Source organism: Meleagris gallopavo, chromosome 1, assembly GCF_000146605.3.
Source record: "Meleagris gallopavo isolate NT-WF06-2002-E0010 breed Aviagen turkey brand Nicholas breeding stock chromosome 1, Turkey_5.1, whole genome shotgun sequence".
NCBI classification, from domain to species: Eukaryota; Metazoa; Chordata; class Aves; order Galliformes; family Phasianidae; genus Meleagris; species Meleagris gallopavo.
Genome location: NC_015011.2, coordinates 59,760,233 through 59,777,889, shown reverse-complemented (window position 1 = coordinate 59,777,889; position 17,657 = coordinate 59,760,233). Strand labels below are relative to the sequence as shown.

The 17,657-nt window shown below is 39.9% G+C and overlaps 1 protein-coding gene across 1 annotated transcript in view; it reads right to left on the bottom strand.

Annotated features, from left to right (window-relative positions):
• The window catches only part of CALD1 (caldesmon 1), a gene marked incomplete at its 5' end in the record, with an annotated part of 29,718 nt that extends 18,488 nt beyond the window's left edge, over nt 1–11,230 (bottom strand). Inside the window, 4 exons of the mRNA XM_019611549.2 lie at nt 2,738–2,886; nt 7,626–7,706; nt 8,320–9,313; nt 10,953–11,230. Coding sequence (XP_019467094.1) covers nt 2,738–2,886; nt 7,626–7,706; nt 8,320–9,313; nt 10,953–11,230 — 1,502 coding nt within the window. The remainder of the gene's footprint in view (nt 1–2,737; nt 2,887–7,625; nt 7,707–8,319; nt 9,314–10,952) is intronic.
• Between the last annotated feature and the right edge of the window lie 6,427 nt (nt 11,231–17,657).

Sequence of the window (17,657 nt, the reverse complement as noted above, 5' to 3'; positions counted from 1 at the left end):
AGGAAAAAATGTCCAGACGTATGTGAACTTCTGTATCCCCAGGACATTGTCACACCTGATTTTCTAGAGTTATAGCTGCATAGTATACATTTCCCTAATATTACTTCATCACAGTCCTTTTCTGCTCTAGGTCCTAATCCCGAATGTGTTTTTGCCATGGAATTACTCAGCCCATTGAAGTAGAGCCATAAAATCACCCTCCATCATAAGCGTCGTGTGGTTGTGAGTAGTTACTAATAAGGGTTTGCATCAAGTAGTCATGTATAATTAGAGAAAGGAACTCAAGTCTTTTTTTAATTTAAAAAAAAATACATAAAACTAGAACACTGAGAAAAAACATTGGAAACAATTTGAATTTTCACTTAGGCTGCTCAAAGAACAAAGCAAGGACCAACTCCTGTGGTTTGAGATATGCTTTTGGGTGTTTAGCCTGAAATATTTCTAATATCATTTACAGAGATTACAAAAACCCATTAACCTTAACGGGGCACAAGGTGTTTCTAAAGATCCAATTCATCTATCCCACCCAAGCCATTAAAAAGCTGTTTTTAAGGCTTTCCCGCTTCACTGCATGATTGCAACCTCTGTAACAAACATCCCAGGAACCTAATTAATGAACTAATTAATTGTTCTTGTTATATGAAGTCCGGGTTGTCCCAGCCAGACCTGCAAGACTTGCAAAAATCCAAGAAGTCCCTTCTAACAGACATAATGATCCAATTTTTGGGTGGTCCTGTGTGGAGCCTGTTGTTGGACTCAGTGATCCTTACGGGTCCCTCCCAACTCAGGATATTCTATGACTCTATGACAAAGGCATCACTTGCAAGGGCAAATACTTCACACTCAAAAGAACTGAGAAGATAATATTTGTCCTGTTTCTCTTAACAAATAACCACTCTGTTTTATATGAGTACACAAGAAAGTTTAATCCTTAGTGACTTCAGTGCAGACAGCCCCAAAGAAATCGACAGCTACTCTCTGCTATCAACTCATAAAAAAACAAAGGTAGAATCTAGTCTTAGGACTTTTGTTTGAAGACTTCAAGTGTCCTCCTTACAAAGGAGAACACTTCAGGTTTCTAGCTAATTTTATTCTCACAGAGCCTTTCACTTCTGTTCTGCATAATCTGAAACAGGAAACAAGAAACTGCAGTAATTCTCCTTGTTTTCCTCCATCTCCCCAAAATCCTCTGTTCTCAGCAGATTCTGGGAATCTCCATTCCTTACTGTCAACAATGAAAAATTAGTATTGAGATGCTGGGTGGAGGAAGAATTTCATAAGTACCTCCTTGGTGCTAAGAAGTGAAGACAGTTGCCAGCTTTCAGACAAGGAGGAAAAGGAAAGAAGTGGTTTGTGGGAGCCAAAAAAAGTCAGAATAATGTGGAAAAAAAAGCATTGCTTCATATTTAGCACTTTTGCATTCCTGTGTGAGAATGGAGAGGAAGGTAAGTGGGAGGGGAGATGAGAAATGAAAGACCTAAAATGCCTTTTTTTTCCTGCAATTTTCTGACTGACATGAACAAATGAGATGCAGATAAGATTTTTCTTCAGCCTCCACTACCCTATTTTCTTCTCAGTCATCACCACTGAGATTCAGCCAAGTTACAATGCTTCTTAACGAGTATCTGATGTGTTCATGCAGAAACAAGAAGAAAGCTACAAACAAAGCCTTACGTTAGACATCCTTCTTCACACATTTGGAAATCATGAAAGAAAAACAGAAAAAGAAAAAACGGAGTGGAAACTCAAATCTACATGTTGCCACCAAGGCTTGTCTCCCACAGGAAGTGAAACAAATGAAAACACAACAAAAATATTTTCAGAAATCTTTTCTCATGTTATTGATGATGTGACCCCAGTCATGATGCAGGGTAGTTCTAAGGAAGGACCATTTCCTGCTACTCCATCTCCGTGCTGCCTGACTCTCTCTGTATTTTGGCCTTAGGTCAGAGTGTCCCCAGGGTCTTTTGAACTGCATTTTATTTTGAGAAAGTTTGATTTTCCCGGAAGAATCACAAGGGGAGTGCTGAGATATAACAGTAAAATCCATCTGCCCCACACATTTCTAAATGTGCATGGAGAGCTTAACCTTCTCTTTGCCTGTGCAAATGCAAAAGAGAAAGAGAGGTGCATAGGAAAAAAAAAAATATTTCTAACAAAAAAATAGAACATTTTCTCATCTAACTGAAAAATATCACTTTTATAGCAAAAACATTAACTACAAGGTTTGCTCTGAAATCAATAGAATTTCTAGCTATCAAGAGTTACCAACTGAATTATGTTTCATACTGATATGCATTATTACTAAAAGGAATTGTGTGCAATTAAAAATTATTGAAATCCAATTTCAGGATGAATTTGAATTTAAAAATTTAGGGAACACAAAATCTGGAATGCAGTCATCACTGGCCTTTATGCAGATAGTGGAATGTAATGTCCCTCAAGGAAGAAAAAATCCAGCAAAGAAAAATAAGCCACTCATTTCTACCGAGGTTCTATTTACATCTGCTTTCTTTACCTTGTTTTATCACTGTAACAACGTGGGGGCAGTCTGCTAGGAAACTGACCAACAGCCTTAAATCAGACCTAAGCACTCAGTGAACACGAGAGCCTCCTCTGATGGTGCCAACCTAAGTCTTGCACACAGCTGCTACAAGGCTATTCACTGGAGACCCCAAGAAGGCCCCCTGCTCTACTCTAACACAAACAAAGACCAGTGTGCTTAGCTGGAACTTACCCAAAAGCATTTTCAGTAGATTTAAGTTTGGGGGCAGTGAGTTCGCGTTCTCCATTCTGTGCCTTTTGTTCCGGAACTCCCTTTTTACGATCCCAGACACTTTTCATTTCCTCCTTGGGTGCTTTTTCTTTATCCTTGTTGTCTTTTACCTGCCCAGAAGATACCATAAATCACAGCAGAAAAAATGTCACAATGAGGCATTATCAATAGCAGTCAAGGAACAAGAATTCCTTGAACAAGAATTAGTGATTAACTCAGCAACTGTCTTCAAAATGATCATGTGCCTTAAGCCAGAAGTAGACTTTTTAACTTTACAGTTTAAAAATATGATCACCCATGCCTTTCTGATCCAAATTCACAATGAAAACACCTAAAATAACCAGTCTTCTGTGAAAGTTTATTGCAGCTACCCATGCGGTAGCATGGGGCTTGGCTACTACATCTTCTTTCTGTAACTGCACCTTCCTTAGGCACCTCAGTCCTCCTCACTTCCACTGCAGCATCACTCATGTGCAGCCCATTAAGATCCTGGGCTGCACACTCTTAGGGGCTAGGGTTGTTCATATGTTCTTGGTTAAGAGCATTGGAGCAATAGAAATCATTTATAACCTTCAGTTTGCTTGAACAAAGCTCATGCTATCTGGATGTAGGCAGATCGTTCTGCAGAACAGCAAGGGAGTACCAACAGAACAGAGCTAGCATTTCCAGCATCACAGCAGGTGGATGCCTCAGTACTACAGGAGTAATGAAAAAGATAAAAAGCTGATCATTGTATCAGAGTATAAGTTACTCTGTCAAAAAGCACAGTCATGCCAGAGGATGGTCACCAATAGTGTTCTCAGGCTCAGATATTTAATTCCTATGAAGAAGCAAATGTTCTCTCAAATGTTCTCTCTGGAAACGCTAAAGCAAAAATTCTCCCTATCCTTACAATTTTTTACCCTATAATTTTTAAGAGTAATCAAGTATATTGACTGCATGAATTTCATTCTTCAGTATCCCCCTATAGTTATGGGCTTGAAGTATTTACCAAAACCAGAAACAGCCTGATCTCAGCACGCTCACGGTTGGATGCTGAGAAGTGGAGTATACAGACTGACTTAAGTCCTTTGTCCTCAGGCAGAATTATTCCCACGATGAAAATTAGTCGAACTAGCAGCCTAAATAAACTTTCAACAGCAGCAGAGGAAAACATTATCCCAAAAATATCTCTTTTCCCTGGCTCTACAGTGTTGGAGGAAGCCAGCAAGAAAGGAAAGGAAAAAAATACTCTCGTCTCTTGCCATCCCATTTGCTAATTAAAAAGCAGGAATAATTTCCATAACAGTCCTGTCTGCAGCACAACTGCTTTTATGGCATTCCATGCAGCATGAGGAAATAAAAACCTACAGCAGACCACACTGAGGTGGCACACACTGCACATCAGTACTGAGCAGTTATACTGCTCCAGTGAGCTTGCCACTGATGAGGGATGTTGGACACAACCCACAGCGACATCTGCTCTGTCCTGAGAGCAGGCAGCAGCAGCAGCACAGACATTCCCCACAGTCTCCTGCAATGGGCTCTAGTTGCAACCTGGATCACCACCCTGACATACAGGAGGGGAGCTCAGTTTCCATGGCCATGCATTCTTTGGCTGTGATGCTGTGACTGCTAGCAAGCAAGGCCATTATTACTAGCTGCCCCAAGGAAAGGTTTCCTGTTTTCTAGGAGCTGTGTTGAGACAACCAGTGCTATTCATTGAGTCTAACGTATGCTGCCAGACAGCTCTGACTTTTGGGCGCTCCCAAATGTGGGCAAGATTCTAGCTTGTGACATGCTCACAGCAAAAAAGCTCTGCTGCCTGTTAGCTCAGGGAGATACTGAGAACAGCAATACTGATTGTTGTAAGATCTCAAATGCCAGGATGTCTGTGTTGGGACTTTGAGAGCATAGTATTTCCTTTGCTGAGATTTTCATCAAGACCTTTCTCAGTCTCATTAAAAAGCCGATACTTCCAGTTGCCTGATGTATTGAAGTCCACTGGGGAGAGTCATATCTCTTACATCTTAATTGAAATTGCTGAGAAAACTAATATTAAAACAACATAATTTAAAAAATAATAGGTTAGGAAATAGCATTTCAGAAGCTAGCAGGATTTATGGTAATGTGCACACATTTGAGAAAACCATTAATGCAGCTTGGCTCCCTTATTCAGAAAGATGATAAAACAAGATATTAAAGAAATATTTCACAGCTTTCAGGTCCAATAATTCTCCTACTGATTTTAATGCCAAAACTGTGAATGATAGCACAGGAACAGACAACCATTATGTCCCACTCCAGAGGAAGACAACAGAAAAAGTATTTTCCCTTGTCTCAGTGCTTTCCTGAATTACAGGCCAATTCAGGTTCTGCTGAATTTAGTGAAAAGGACTGCTCTGATTCCAGTTGGAGTGGGTGGGTGGTGCTACCTGAACTGAAAACAGTTCACATGCTCCCTTCAAATCTCGAGCCTCGAGTCAAAAGAGAACATGGCCAAAACCATGCTTTGCTTAGCTAATTTTCAACATACATAATTTATATTTTAATCTTTCTCCATACTACATCTTTCCTGTTAGGCTCTTATGCTAACATTTGAGAGTCAAGATTTTTAAATCTAGAGCTTGAACAACTTCACACTACACTGGATTGATTACTGAGGTTGGAACCTTTTGGCAAGCTGAGCTCTTATTTGGACTCAGTTTCTTGGAGTCTTAAAAGCTGTGGGCATCTGGGTCTAGGCCTTCCATTTAGAGTGAACTGCTACACCCAAATACCATGAGAAAAGCAACTGTTGCAGCATGTCTAGCCAAACTAGAAGCAGGAAATACCAGGAGTCTCACATCATGAGAAAGCTTGTTCTTATGAGCTTTCCAGGACATTTGTGAGTACCCAAAATCGTGGGGCAGTTCAGAGAAGGAGACAGATTATTATTATTATTATTATTTTTGCTAGTTTGATCAAAATCCGCCATTTGAAGGCCAGATTTTAGTCACATTAAGAATGGATATGTGGTCGTGTTGCACAGTTACAAAAGCAAAATCTGGTTATGTGAAGAAAGTATTCCTTCAGGGATTTTGTTCACAATATACCACTATCCTTTTAATTGCATATGTGTCTACAATAAGTCTCATTGAATTTTGCTCTTTGCATTACTTTGTTTGGAGTCTGAGATTGTCAATTTTTCATTACAAACTAAGAAGTAACAACTGAGATTTTCAAAACTGAGCAGGATATTTCAAAACTTCAGCTTGATACACATGCACAAATTTCACCTTTCAGCAGATGGACATTCAGCATTGCACCAGAAGTGGGATTCCCTTAAACTGTCTCAACTTGAGCATCCAAAAATGGAAACACTAAAATCAGAAGTCACTTTCAAAAGTCATGACAATTCCCTGGAAAATCCAATCTTGTGGGCATGTCTTAAAAGGATCATGGGAGTCCCACTGACAGCTGAGTGAGCTCCAGGCAGACATAGGCAGGATATTGTGTCTCAAGCCCTCCCCACCCCAAAATCCACATCTGTGGTCAAATATTTATAGCCCTCTTTATACAGTGAATTGTAATATTCAAAGATTGCATGCACCAGTGAATATTACAAGCTGATTCTGTCATATGAAAATTTTTAATGTAATGCTTATTTTTTTCACAGTTCCTTCCTCTAGTTTCACAATCAGTAATTTGGAGTACAAGTTAAGTTTTCCTAAAGCAGTGTTTTGATGTATCTTGTGGCTCTCATTGAACTCTTTCCCTTTCTAGACTGTTACTTTAGCACATTGCCAGTCTCTCTCACTTTGGAAGCTTTCTTCCAATCATCTTCATAACGTTGTCTTTTCAATGTTACTTGTATTCTACTAAAAATATGGACAGTAAGTCAGGCAACTGGATCAAGAACCCTGTGACATGATTTGCCTTCACCTCTCTCTGAGGAGGAACTAAGCTTCTACAGCATGTTCTAGATCAATCAAGTTTCTTTCCAACAATAAGGACAATAGGGAAGATCCTCTGAAGCCCTCAGCACTCCAAGGCAGATGGACAGGCACAAACTACCTGTCACCAAATCTCTCTGTTGCAGCTCTTTAAGAGAGCCCCATGAACCTGTTTGAACCCATACTGGTGCAAACTGGTAAGAACTTGACTGGTCTTAATGTCTCATCAGGATCAGAGGCTATTCTGATACCTTCTTCATTGACCCAAAAGCACATTGAATATGGCTCCCTGTTTGTCAGCTGTAACCTGAAGAGTAAATGGCTCCCAAATCTTAATTACTTACCATACAGTAAAACACCATGGCACCAGCTCCTGTGTTTACAGTGGAAATGCAATGCAGTAATTTTTGTAGATTTTCTCTTTAAAACAAAAGAAGAATCTTGGGTATGCACAGTTTATATCATGAGATATTGCAGCTTTGGGGAAAATGATTAGTTAAGATATTCAAGTGGCCAAAGGGCCTAGATTATTATTATTACTATTTTAAGAGTAGGTCTCAGTCACAGGAGAAAAGTTCACAGTAAAGTGAGAGGAAACAAGGGAAGGATGATTAGTTGATACAGTCCTGAAAAATTCATCCCTAAGGTGCAAGCCATCCTTGCACTATTGACAAAAGTGAGTTTGACTGAAGTATTTGTTCTAAGACAAACAGAACTTGGTTCTAAGGCCACAAAAGAATAAAATACTTGAGCACATACTTAATGTTAAGCACACAAGTAGCTTCATCTATTTATTTCAGCAGGATTACTCACATTCTTGAAGTGAAGCACATATTTAACTGAACAAGCTGAACAAGCAAAATTCAGTTATAGGTCCCTTATTTTTTTTATCTCAAGTTTTCTTACAACAACTAAATCAACAGTTAATAAATTACCTGTTCTTTTTTGGAGATAGGTTGAAGCTTCTCTGGTAAGCTTTCCTTTTTAGCTTCCGCTTTAACCTCTTTGTCTTCCTCCTTTGTTATGGAGTTTTTAATAATTTTTGTTTTAAATACAGTATGAAAACATTGTTCTACAAGCACTTTAGTTTCTCCACACTGTGCTCACGTACCAATCCTGTGTGCAGCCACATGTCCTTCATGTGCTGTTGTGCCCACATCTGCATGTACAGCTGTGCTCCCTCCACCCTCTCTAACTGCTTCCATTCCCCCATCCGGGCTTTTCTCACTTGCGTGGCATCATGCTCATGTGTTCCAGCAGAGAGCCTTTCTTGTGATTGCACTTAACACACGCATTCCTCACACAGTTTACCAGGTGCTGATAATATTTTGTGTTGAGTTGTGTTTGCCTCAACCTTATGTCTTACTTCAACAGGCCAGCTCATAGCAATTGAGAAAAAAAGGCAGCAAAGAACATGCAAAGGTCTGAACATGCACGGTATGCTCTGAACAATGGAGTGAGGACAGGCGTGTTATGCATCTCATTACTGGTAAGCAGAAGCAAGGAGTTTTATTTTAAAATGAACAAACAAAGAGTATTAGTTGTTTAAATGCAGGAATGAATCTTTTTTTGCATTACATTTCTCACAAACCACAGGTGTCTTAATTTGGTGCAAAATGTTTACTGTACCTTTTTTCTTAGCAAATCTGCTTGAGCTTTTTCCTCTTGTGCTTTCTTCTCTTCCATCTTTTTCTTTTCCTTTAATTTTTCTGCCTCTAATCTAGCCTTTTCTTCAGCTGCCCTCTTTTCCTTTTCTGCCTTGGCCCTCTCCTCAGCTGCTTTCCTTTCCTCTTCTGCCTTAGCCCTCTCCTCAGCTGCTTTCCTCTCCTTTTCTGCCTTAGCCCTCTCCTCAGCTGCTTTCCTCTCCTCTTCTGCCTTAGCCCTCTCTCTTTCCTCAGCTGCCCTTTTCTCCTCTTCTGCCTTAGCCCTCTCTCTTTCCTCAGCTGCTCTCTTCTCCTCTTCTGCTTTAGCTCGCTCTCTTTCCTCAGCTGCCCTCTTTTCCTCCTCTGCTTTCTGTTTTTCTTCAGCTGCCTTCTTTTCTTCTTCTGCTTTTAACCTCTCCTTTTCTTCTGCCTCAAGTTTCTCCCTTTCTTTCTCAGCCTCTTCCTTCTCTTTATCTGCAGCATCAGTTATACTCTGCTCCCCTTCCAGCGTAGCATTTGTATCATTCTCTGCATTTACAGCTAGAGTTTTTGTTTCTACTACCTCTTCTTTATCTGTGGACTTTTCTACTGCCACATCTACCTGATTTTCCTCTGTGGGTACCTCCTTTGGTTTCTCCTCTTCCGTGTCTTTTTCTTCTTTTTTTCCCTCTTCTTCTCCATCTTGCCTCCAATTGTTCCTTTGGTACGATTTGGTAACTGTTTCTGTTTCCTCAATCTCACAGCGTCCTTGGCGTGTTTCAACCTTTTCCTCTTTCCCTGTGGTCTCATTTTCTTCCACATTGTTTACTTCTCTCCTGCTGGGCACTGACAAGCTCCCATCTGTGATCGTTGGGTCAAATTCCTTTTGACGTTCCAGGGCTTCCTGTAGACGTTTTTGGCGTCTCTCTTCCCGTCTTGCCAGTCTCTCCAACAATGCCGCTTCATCATCTGTACTACGTTTCGTTTCTTCTTCTGCCACACTACAAAAAAGCGACAATTTGTCATTAAAAAAGTCTTCTAACAATGTATGCACTTAGCTGTTTCTAGAAAAAAAAAAAAAATATCACTGTAAGATCATTCCATGGTTTGTAAACACAACAGGTTGCATAATTCAAATTTTAGCAAAATGGTTCTGGGGATTCATTTTGGCATTTCTACATGTATAGGAATGTTAGCAAAATGGTTTTGGGGATTAATTTTGGCATTTCTACATGTATAGGAATGTGGCATTTCACAATGTCAGAGCCTGGAAATGTTCCCTTCTAGGCAAGCTCTGACAGCCGCACCAACAGTCCCCAGGAGTCTAACTGACCTTACTGACCTGATGCTTGGAACAGATGAAATACAAACAACCTTCAAAAATTCATCCTCCCACTCTGCGCAGAATATATGATAGATCTCAGCTATCTTTAATCCCCCCTCTTCAGCTTGGCCAGAGGCATACATGAGAACTCCTCATCATGCACAGAAGAAATTTTGGAAGATGCTACACAATTCAAGATACATTCTGACTTCAGTGACATTCTCTAAGAATGAGAAAGTGGTTAATCCAGTTCAGCAGCAAAATCTATAGACACAGTCTATAATATGATAACTTCTCAATTTAGGGTGCAGTGCAGCTGTGATCATCTGTTCAGGGACATGAGCACAGATCTTAATTTAAGCTATGCCATTCAGCATCTATAGCTAACAGGACTGGATCTCACTCTCAGCACCTGGAGGTTTTTTGACTCCTCCAAAATTCAGCTCTTTAATTCTCCTATATGCATGTTTATTCCTTCTTCCTAGTTGTTTCTGTTTATTTATTTTATACTTGAAGAAGATTAACCGGTAATCAGATGTGTTGCCATTTTCTTACCTCGTTTTATTTAACAAAAAGCTGCTTGAGGTCAGTATCTATTAGTTTGCTATCATAATATATATTTCTGGTTTCTTCTATCAATTGTGTTATGGCTAATAGAAATTTGGATGTATTATTTGTTACTATATGAGACTAAACCAACAGCAGATAGACTGGAAGGCCAACACTGCCCTCTCAGCTTGTGACATGCAGAGCTAACTCCATCAGCTTTTCTGTTGTTTAGAGCTATATGATCCTGACAGTGACAGGTGAGGGCTAATGTCTAGTGCTCACACCTTCCTCACCAGCACACCTCAGCCATAACTTAAGGCCTGGGAGCTTCTCATGTGCCTTTTCCTAATGATACCATGGCCCCCATAAGCAGGATCACTACACTTTTTTGGCTGTCCATCTATCAAAACAAAAGCTGGATTACAAGGAGCTTTGTGAGGCAAGACACCAAATGCTAAGGGAATGAGAGAGCAGAATGTATTGGAGGCATTTCTCTCTCTAAGCACCAGATGAGTTATCCCATAGATGCCCTAAAGACACTCTGGGAATGCGTCACAGGGCTAGGCTTCAAGGCCAGTCTCAGCAGTGCTCCCACCATGTTGTGCAGACAAAGCCAGTGGCACTTCTCATGGGGTTAGGTCCTCCTCACAGCAAGGATGGCCATATCTAGTGCTTGAAAATTAAGCAGCAAGACAGGCCCTTTCAAAATATTTCTCTCCTCTGAACAAAAAGTATAGCTGTCTTGTCCGTAAATATCAACCATTTACCTGTTCTGGGCATTAACTTCTGATTTCTCTGTTACTTCCCCTGATAAATCTCCTTCTTCCTTTTGCCGCAGCCTTTCCTGTCGAGCTCGTCGACGACGTTCTCTGGCAGCTTCTTCCTCATCATCATCATTTCTCTGGTAGGACAGCCTGCAACAAAGCAGGAGAGAGAGGGAAATAAAGGGGCTGTAGCACGTAGGACTGTATGTCTGAAAAATCACAAAAAAGCAGATGACCACAGCACAGTAAGCACAGCTTGCTGTGGCTGCTCTATATGGTGTTTAGAAAATAAACTGTTGAGTTGAGACACCTCGTTTCAAGGCTTGGTTTTGTGTTCTTTTTCAGAAACAAAAATGACAAAGTGGTGATAGTGAAGGCAGCAGACTCACCACACTTTCAGCTTGCTCCTAGAATCATAAAATCCCAGCCCAACAGCTAAGCAGACATCCTGCTGGACTTCATCATGATCCTGCCAGGATGCACTCAACAGTTTGAGCAGACTATCACTCAGGGTCCCATAACTGAGATTGGACTTAGTTAAGTAGCTTTTCATTAGACCTCTCTAAATTTAGAATGACAGAATCATAGAATCTATGATAACACGTTGTTTTAAATGCTGACAATATTCTAGAACTGACAGACTAGAAAACGGTGAGACACAAGCATGATGACTCTCAGTGCTCAGTTCTGAGTGCCAAACATCTGACACCTACAAAACTTTTGTGAGCGCAGAGCCCTGCCAGGCTAAATCATCCAAGATCTCTGCTGTGATGAAAGGCTACAGCTGAGAATCCATTGTGTTCTTCTAACCCAATAGATGATTACAATTAGTTTCATCCTACTTGAAAAAGAAAGCAAGACATTACAATCCTAATAATCCCATGACCCATTCAAATCTTTGGCAAAGTGCATTATCACTGCACAAGATAAAGTGAAAGGCCTGCATTCCTGTTATCTTTTAGTGCAATGAAAGTGAAATAGGAAGCTAACACGTACCAAACCCAATCAGGGCATTCATTTACTTTGCATCTAGCAGAGATATATAATGGTTAAGAAGTCACCTTTAATTATGTAGATGTTTATTTAAAATAGATCTACAATGCACATACAGAAAAAATTGCTTGCACAGAGTCAAAACAACCACAGTTGCAATTCAAAGAATACTTTAATATTAAAAGTAAAGAAAAATATTTTGATTTAGACACGAATCAGACTCTTCAAGTCTAAGCCTCTCCCACTGCCTTGCTGTAGTACTGTTATTTTTTCCCTCAAAGAAATACAGATTCTGCAGACATTCAATTAGTCTTATTTTGCCTTAAACAGAAGCTAAAGCCTAACATCTCTGAGTCATTTGTCAGACCTTGAACAGCATTTTCATCTAGTGCAACTTTACTTGGCCTTAGTGCACTGAAGGATTTCATTTGTTACTTTAATGTTTCACTCAAGAGCTTGTAACTCTCTCTTTGTGCAAAAGAGCTCCTCTCAAAGAAGGTGAAAACCAGGAGCGCAGTGCTGAGGGGTTACAGTAATGGGGAAGGGAAGAAAGGGAGAAGAAGAATTAAAAAGAGATGAGGCAGAGAAAGCAAGGAAAAATACTATCTGTTGTTTGTAAGCGAGTTTAAAAGAGTTCAGTACTTCATTAAGTTCTTGGACAGAAAGCATATAATAATAGTAACAATATAATAAGAACAACAATAAGAATATAATAATAAACCAATGAAGTCTTTAATTTTCAGAGGAAAGAGAATAAAACCGTATTGGCAAAGTTACCACAGAAGGCCAATTCACTAGAAAGATTTTCTGTCTGCAAGAAGCCTATGATCTGTTTAGCTCTGAACTGCAAACATAAGGGCACAGGACCTTTGCTCCTAGCCTGTGGCATCTGGATAATAGCCATGACTGAGTCAGTTCCCAGTGCCAATGGCTCAGGAGCTATCTTTGCAGAGAGACCACAAGAGAATGGAGTATTTATTCTACTCTCTGCAATTACAAAGAACCCTCGTAGATAGTGAGGAGAGCAACCATTTTTAAAAACTTCTTTAAAATGCCTTTTTGAAGCAACCAGTTGCACAGAAAACTAAGAAAGGAAAGAAAAAATATACTCTGAACAATAAACTTCCACCAAATGGTACTCATTAAATAAGTCAAATGAAAGCAGATATGTATTTCCTGTCCTTGGACACATCGCATAGATCATCTGTTAAGAAAGCTGACAATCTCTCTCAATATCCCTGTAAGTATATAAGCTGCCACACTGTGTATCAGAGTGTTCTCCTGCAGCAGAAGAGTGGAGATAGGGGCTCCACTTTTAAGGATCACAGCATGGAATTCTGTTTATCAGCATGGATGCACAAAACATCCTCAATAACCTGGAAATAGGGAGCAGCCATCACAGACTGACAGTAGAACAAGCTGAAACTGCAGGCTGAGGTCAGCCTTAGCAGGCTTATGAGCATGCTGTGAGCAAACTCATAATGTGATCAATTATGAAGAGGCTCAGCAGTCACCTGAACTGCATCTGACATTTCATGAAAAATTCAGTCAAAGCAACAATGCATGATACAGACTCAACAGCTACCACTTCTTCCCATGAAAAATACGCTTCTGATGAAGTGCTCCTCCCACTGATCTCTTAGTCCTCATGCACTGAGGTCATTCAGCCTATGTGGGCTGGCACATCATTCACCTTCCTTAATTAGCTAACTCCCCTTCTCCCTAGAGTGACAAGCTAATTTCACAAAAAGATTAAAAAACAGGCAGGCATATAAATTAATGTACCCTCCACTGTACATTTTAGACCACAAGAAGACTGAGGCTCCCTTTCCTATTGCTACAGCTCTCCCTAACTTCACAAGTCTTTATTTCCACGTGCTTACATCTTTTGACATTGGGTAGACCAAGAGTAAACAAATAACCAAGCGTGAAGCCAGGACTTCAGTCTTCTGTATCAGACAGATGGAAATCCAATGATCCACACTGGCCTGTGTTGTTTCTTCACCTTTGGAGAACCGCCTTCCTGCCCAGCATGCACACACCTCACAATCAAATTAGATTAACCTTACATCCATTTTTCCCCTTCTGCACAACTGTTCAAGTCTCTCTCTACAGTTAGCTGTTCCAGCTATCTCAGGTAATGAGAGCACAGCATGATCTCAAAGAAGTATGCCAAGCCTTCTGATATTAATATTCTTATTAAATATTCAGATAAAAAGATGACTATAATTTCTTACCGAAGGTGTATGCTCCTGATTTAAATGACAATCAAAAGGAAAAAATAACAGTGTTGACTACATCTCCTGTTATCCCTCTGTGTTTCTGACATGAGAAAAGGCAGTATAACCTGCAAGCATTGTTGACAAACCATACTGGTAATGCATTAGTGCCAAGTCTATCATACTTCATGTGCAGCATAACTCAAGTAGAGGAGACTGGGCACCACATCTGCATGCAGCAACATTTCCCACCACGCTAGGTAAGGGTAATTACAGACATTCTGCCTTGCTGGGAAGGCAGAATAATTACAAACATGTTGAAGTCAACAACAAATGTTCTAGTTATTTCAGTAACATTACGCTCAAACTCAGTGTGATGACCCTACAGTCTACAGCAGAAAGTAACTCTGCTGCATTACGAATGGCACCACTTGCCTCAAATACTGCACCCTTTGAATTTTATGTCAAGCACCAAATTTAAATCAACTTATAACCTACTAAGAAAGCTGGTAATAGCAAATACAATTGTTCAGTCTAGAGAAGAGAAGGCTCTACGAAGACCTCATTACAGCCATTTAGTTTTAAAAGGGATCTTATAAACAAGATAGAGACTGACTTTTTATGTGGTCTGATAGTGATAGGACAAAGGTGAGACGTGTAAGGGATAAACTCACAGAGGGAAGATTTAATTTAGATGTTAGGAGGAAATTTTTACTTGGAGAGTGGTGAGACACAGGAACAGGTTACCCAGAACAGTTGTGGATGCCCCGTCCTGGGAAGTGTTTCAAAGCCAGGTTGGATGGGGCCCTGGGCAGCCTGGTCTGGTGGGCGGCAGCCCTGACCACAGCAGGGGAGTTGAGACTGTGTGGGCTTTGAGGTCTTTTCCAGTCCAACTCATTCTATGATTCTATGATTGTGAGGCTGAAACCGTTTCATACAATCCAGCTTCTACTAGTTTCCATTTGAAGCCACCAATCAGCTCAAACATTATCTGAGGCACTTTGGTTTTAGAATTTCTTGCCAGCAATACTACATTATTATTATTGTCTGAGTTATGACAGCACTGAAATTTCCTGATCAAGCTTGAAGGTCTATTATTCTAGGCATTTATAAAGGTGGGGGAAAATGCGGTCCCTGTTCTAAACAATGTGTGATACTGATAGAAGAAAAACATAATGATTTGAAACAGCACCTATCCTCAATGAACCATAAGTTAAACCTGATTAATCTTTTCTATTTCTTACAAAGGTGGAAAAACAACACTAATTTAAGATGGGTTAAACTGCTCAGTTCTAGAAGAGATGGGGAAAAAGAAGAATGTGATCCCACCTTAAGAATGTCAGAAATATGGGGGGAGAGTGGGAGGGGGAAAATTTCGAACAGAACAAAAGCCTTTGAGCATAGATTTTTAACTTAAACAGCTCAGGTCTGTCTCCTCTTTCTCCCGTGACTCGTTCAAATGCCAATCAGTCATTGCAATTATCTGCAAAAACCACCTTGCATTCATAGAACCAGTGACCAGTACACTGTTCAATTAGATGCAACTGCTCTTATTCGGCAAGTTCTTTCCCTCACACCTCTGTTACCTGCAAGCCCTTATGGTTTGCCCTGCACATAAGCTACAGATTGATTTTCTCTGTGGTCCAGCCCAAGAAAAAGGATCACTTCACTTCCATATGCAACCTAACCTCCTTCTATGAACTTCACCTTTCATTACCTAACACCACAGCACTGACATCTTTGCACCTGTGTGTCTCCTAATTGATGGCAGAGGGAAGTAAAATATCCTTGATAACAAATTTCCCTGCCAGATTTGGTCTATAGCAGCTGAATTCATTGGTCTTCTGCACTCTTAGAAAACCTATTTACCCAGGCTCTTCCTGAAAGGATGGGTGGGGTGAGGATGGGCTCTGTTATAACATCCATTGGAGAGTGCTCTTTATGTCACTGCTGATATTTGGTCAAGTTTTATTTATGATTCCATATGTTTTTGTGTTTTTTTTTTTGTTGTTTTTTTTTATTGCTACCTTAATATGTGTTATCATAGGCATGCTTCAAAACATGAACATAAACAACTGATCAATCCTTACCTCCCAAAGACAGCAAATGCACATGCCTTCAGGGCATAAAATCTCTATCAAGTTTTGCATGTCACAGATTAGCTGCTTTTTGTTCAAGTTGCGTCAAAAAATGTGGTGAATAGTGGGGGAGCAGTCGTGGGGAAAACTATTTCTTCTAATCATTTCTCCATAGTTCAATGAGAGCTGCCAGCATTCTGCTCAGACCTGATCAAGAAGATTCATTTTTTATGATGGAACAAGGAGAATTTCAATCCAAAATGCTCATGTTTCAGAAAGATATAGTGAGTGAAAACAAGGGATTATGCTGGAGACATGCATACATGCCACCGCAGTTCTCAGTGCAATGTTGTGCACGAATGCTCTTATTAACACCCGTATTTTTCACATATTTCTCAATTAGACATGCACCACTTTTTTCACTCTGAACACAGGAGAGACAAATGGATAGAATTAACCAATGGATGGAAATTAAACCCAGACAAATTTAAACTGGAAATGAAGCACATGTTTCTAACAGTGAGGTTGATTAAATATACAAGAAATGATGGAATATTCATCTTAAGATGAATGCCTTTTTGGAAGTGATACTGCAGTAAAGTACTAATTCTTGGGCTCATTGCAGACACAACTTGGTGAATTTCCATTACCTCTTATGTATAGAAAATCAGGCCAGATGATACTGTGGCTCGTGCTGGACTTCAAAATTGTCTTCCACTTACAGAATGTACGTGTCTTCTCATTCATTTCACAACTCATCTCTGTCTCACAAATACTTTTACTCTTTTCACCCACGCATTCTCCAGAGCTACGCGGCCAATATTCCTGACTTGGCATGTTACCGACAGAATGTATGCACATGTTCTCTTGGAAAAATAGAGACTGACACACCTTTCAATGTAGTCCCTTCTCGTTTACATTATTTTCATATTGTCAGTATCCTTTAATTTTTAATAGCTCCAAAAAGTTTAAGGGATTTTTTTTTCCCTCTGAGTAACCATCTATTCAGTGGGTTAGCAGAAGGATTTTATTGCCAATGGATCTGGCATCCATATTTTCCTACTATGCCTTTAGCAGTCTTCTTTATCCTACCTTAACCCTTGATCAAAAATATCTAAAACATAAAACAATGTGTATTTTAACAACTAAAGTATTGTTTCATCTGTGCAGAATCTTCAGATGATCTACACTGGTTAAGGATCTGGCCATGAGATTGTTGCTTTGTTTGTATGACAAAAGAGCTAAGCATGGGAAAGAAATGGGATTCTTCCAAATATTCTTCTTTGTGGTTTCTTTCATTTGGTTGTCTTTGACATTTAGTTTTGTTCACAGGTAAGAAAAGAATAGGTGCACTTGTCCCTTTAACAGTATGATTCTAAAAAAACTAATTAGAAAGCAACTCCCCTGGAAAAAAAAAA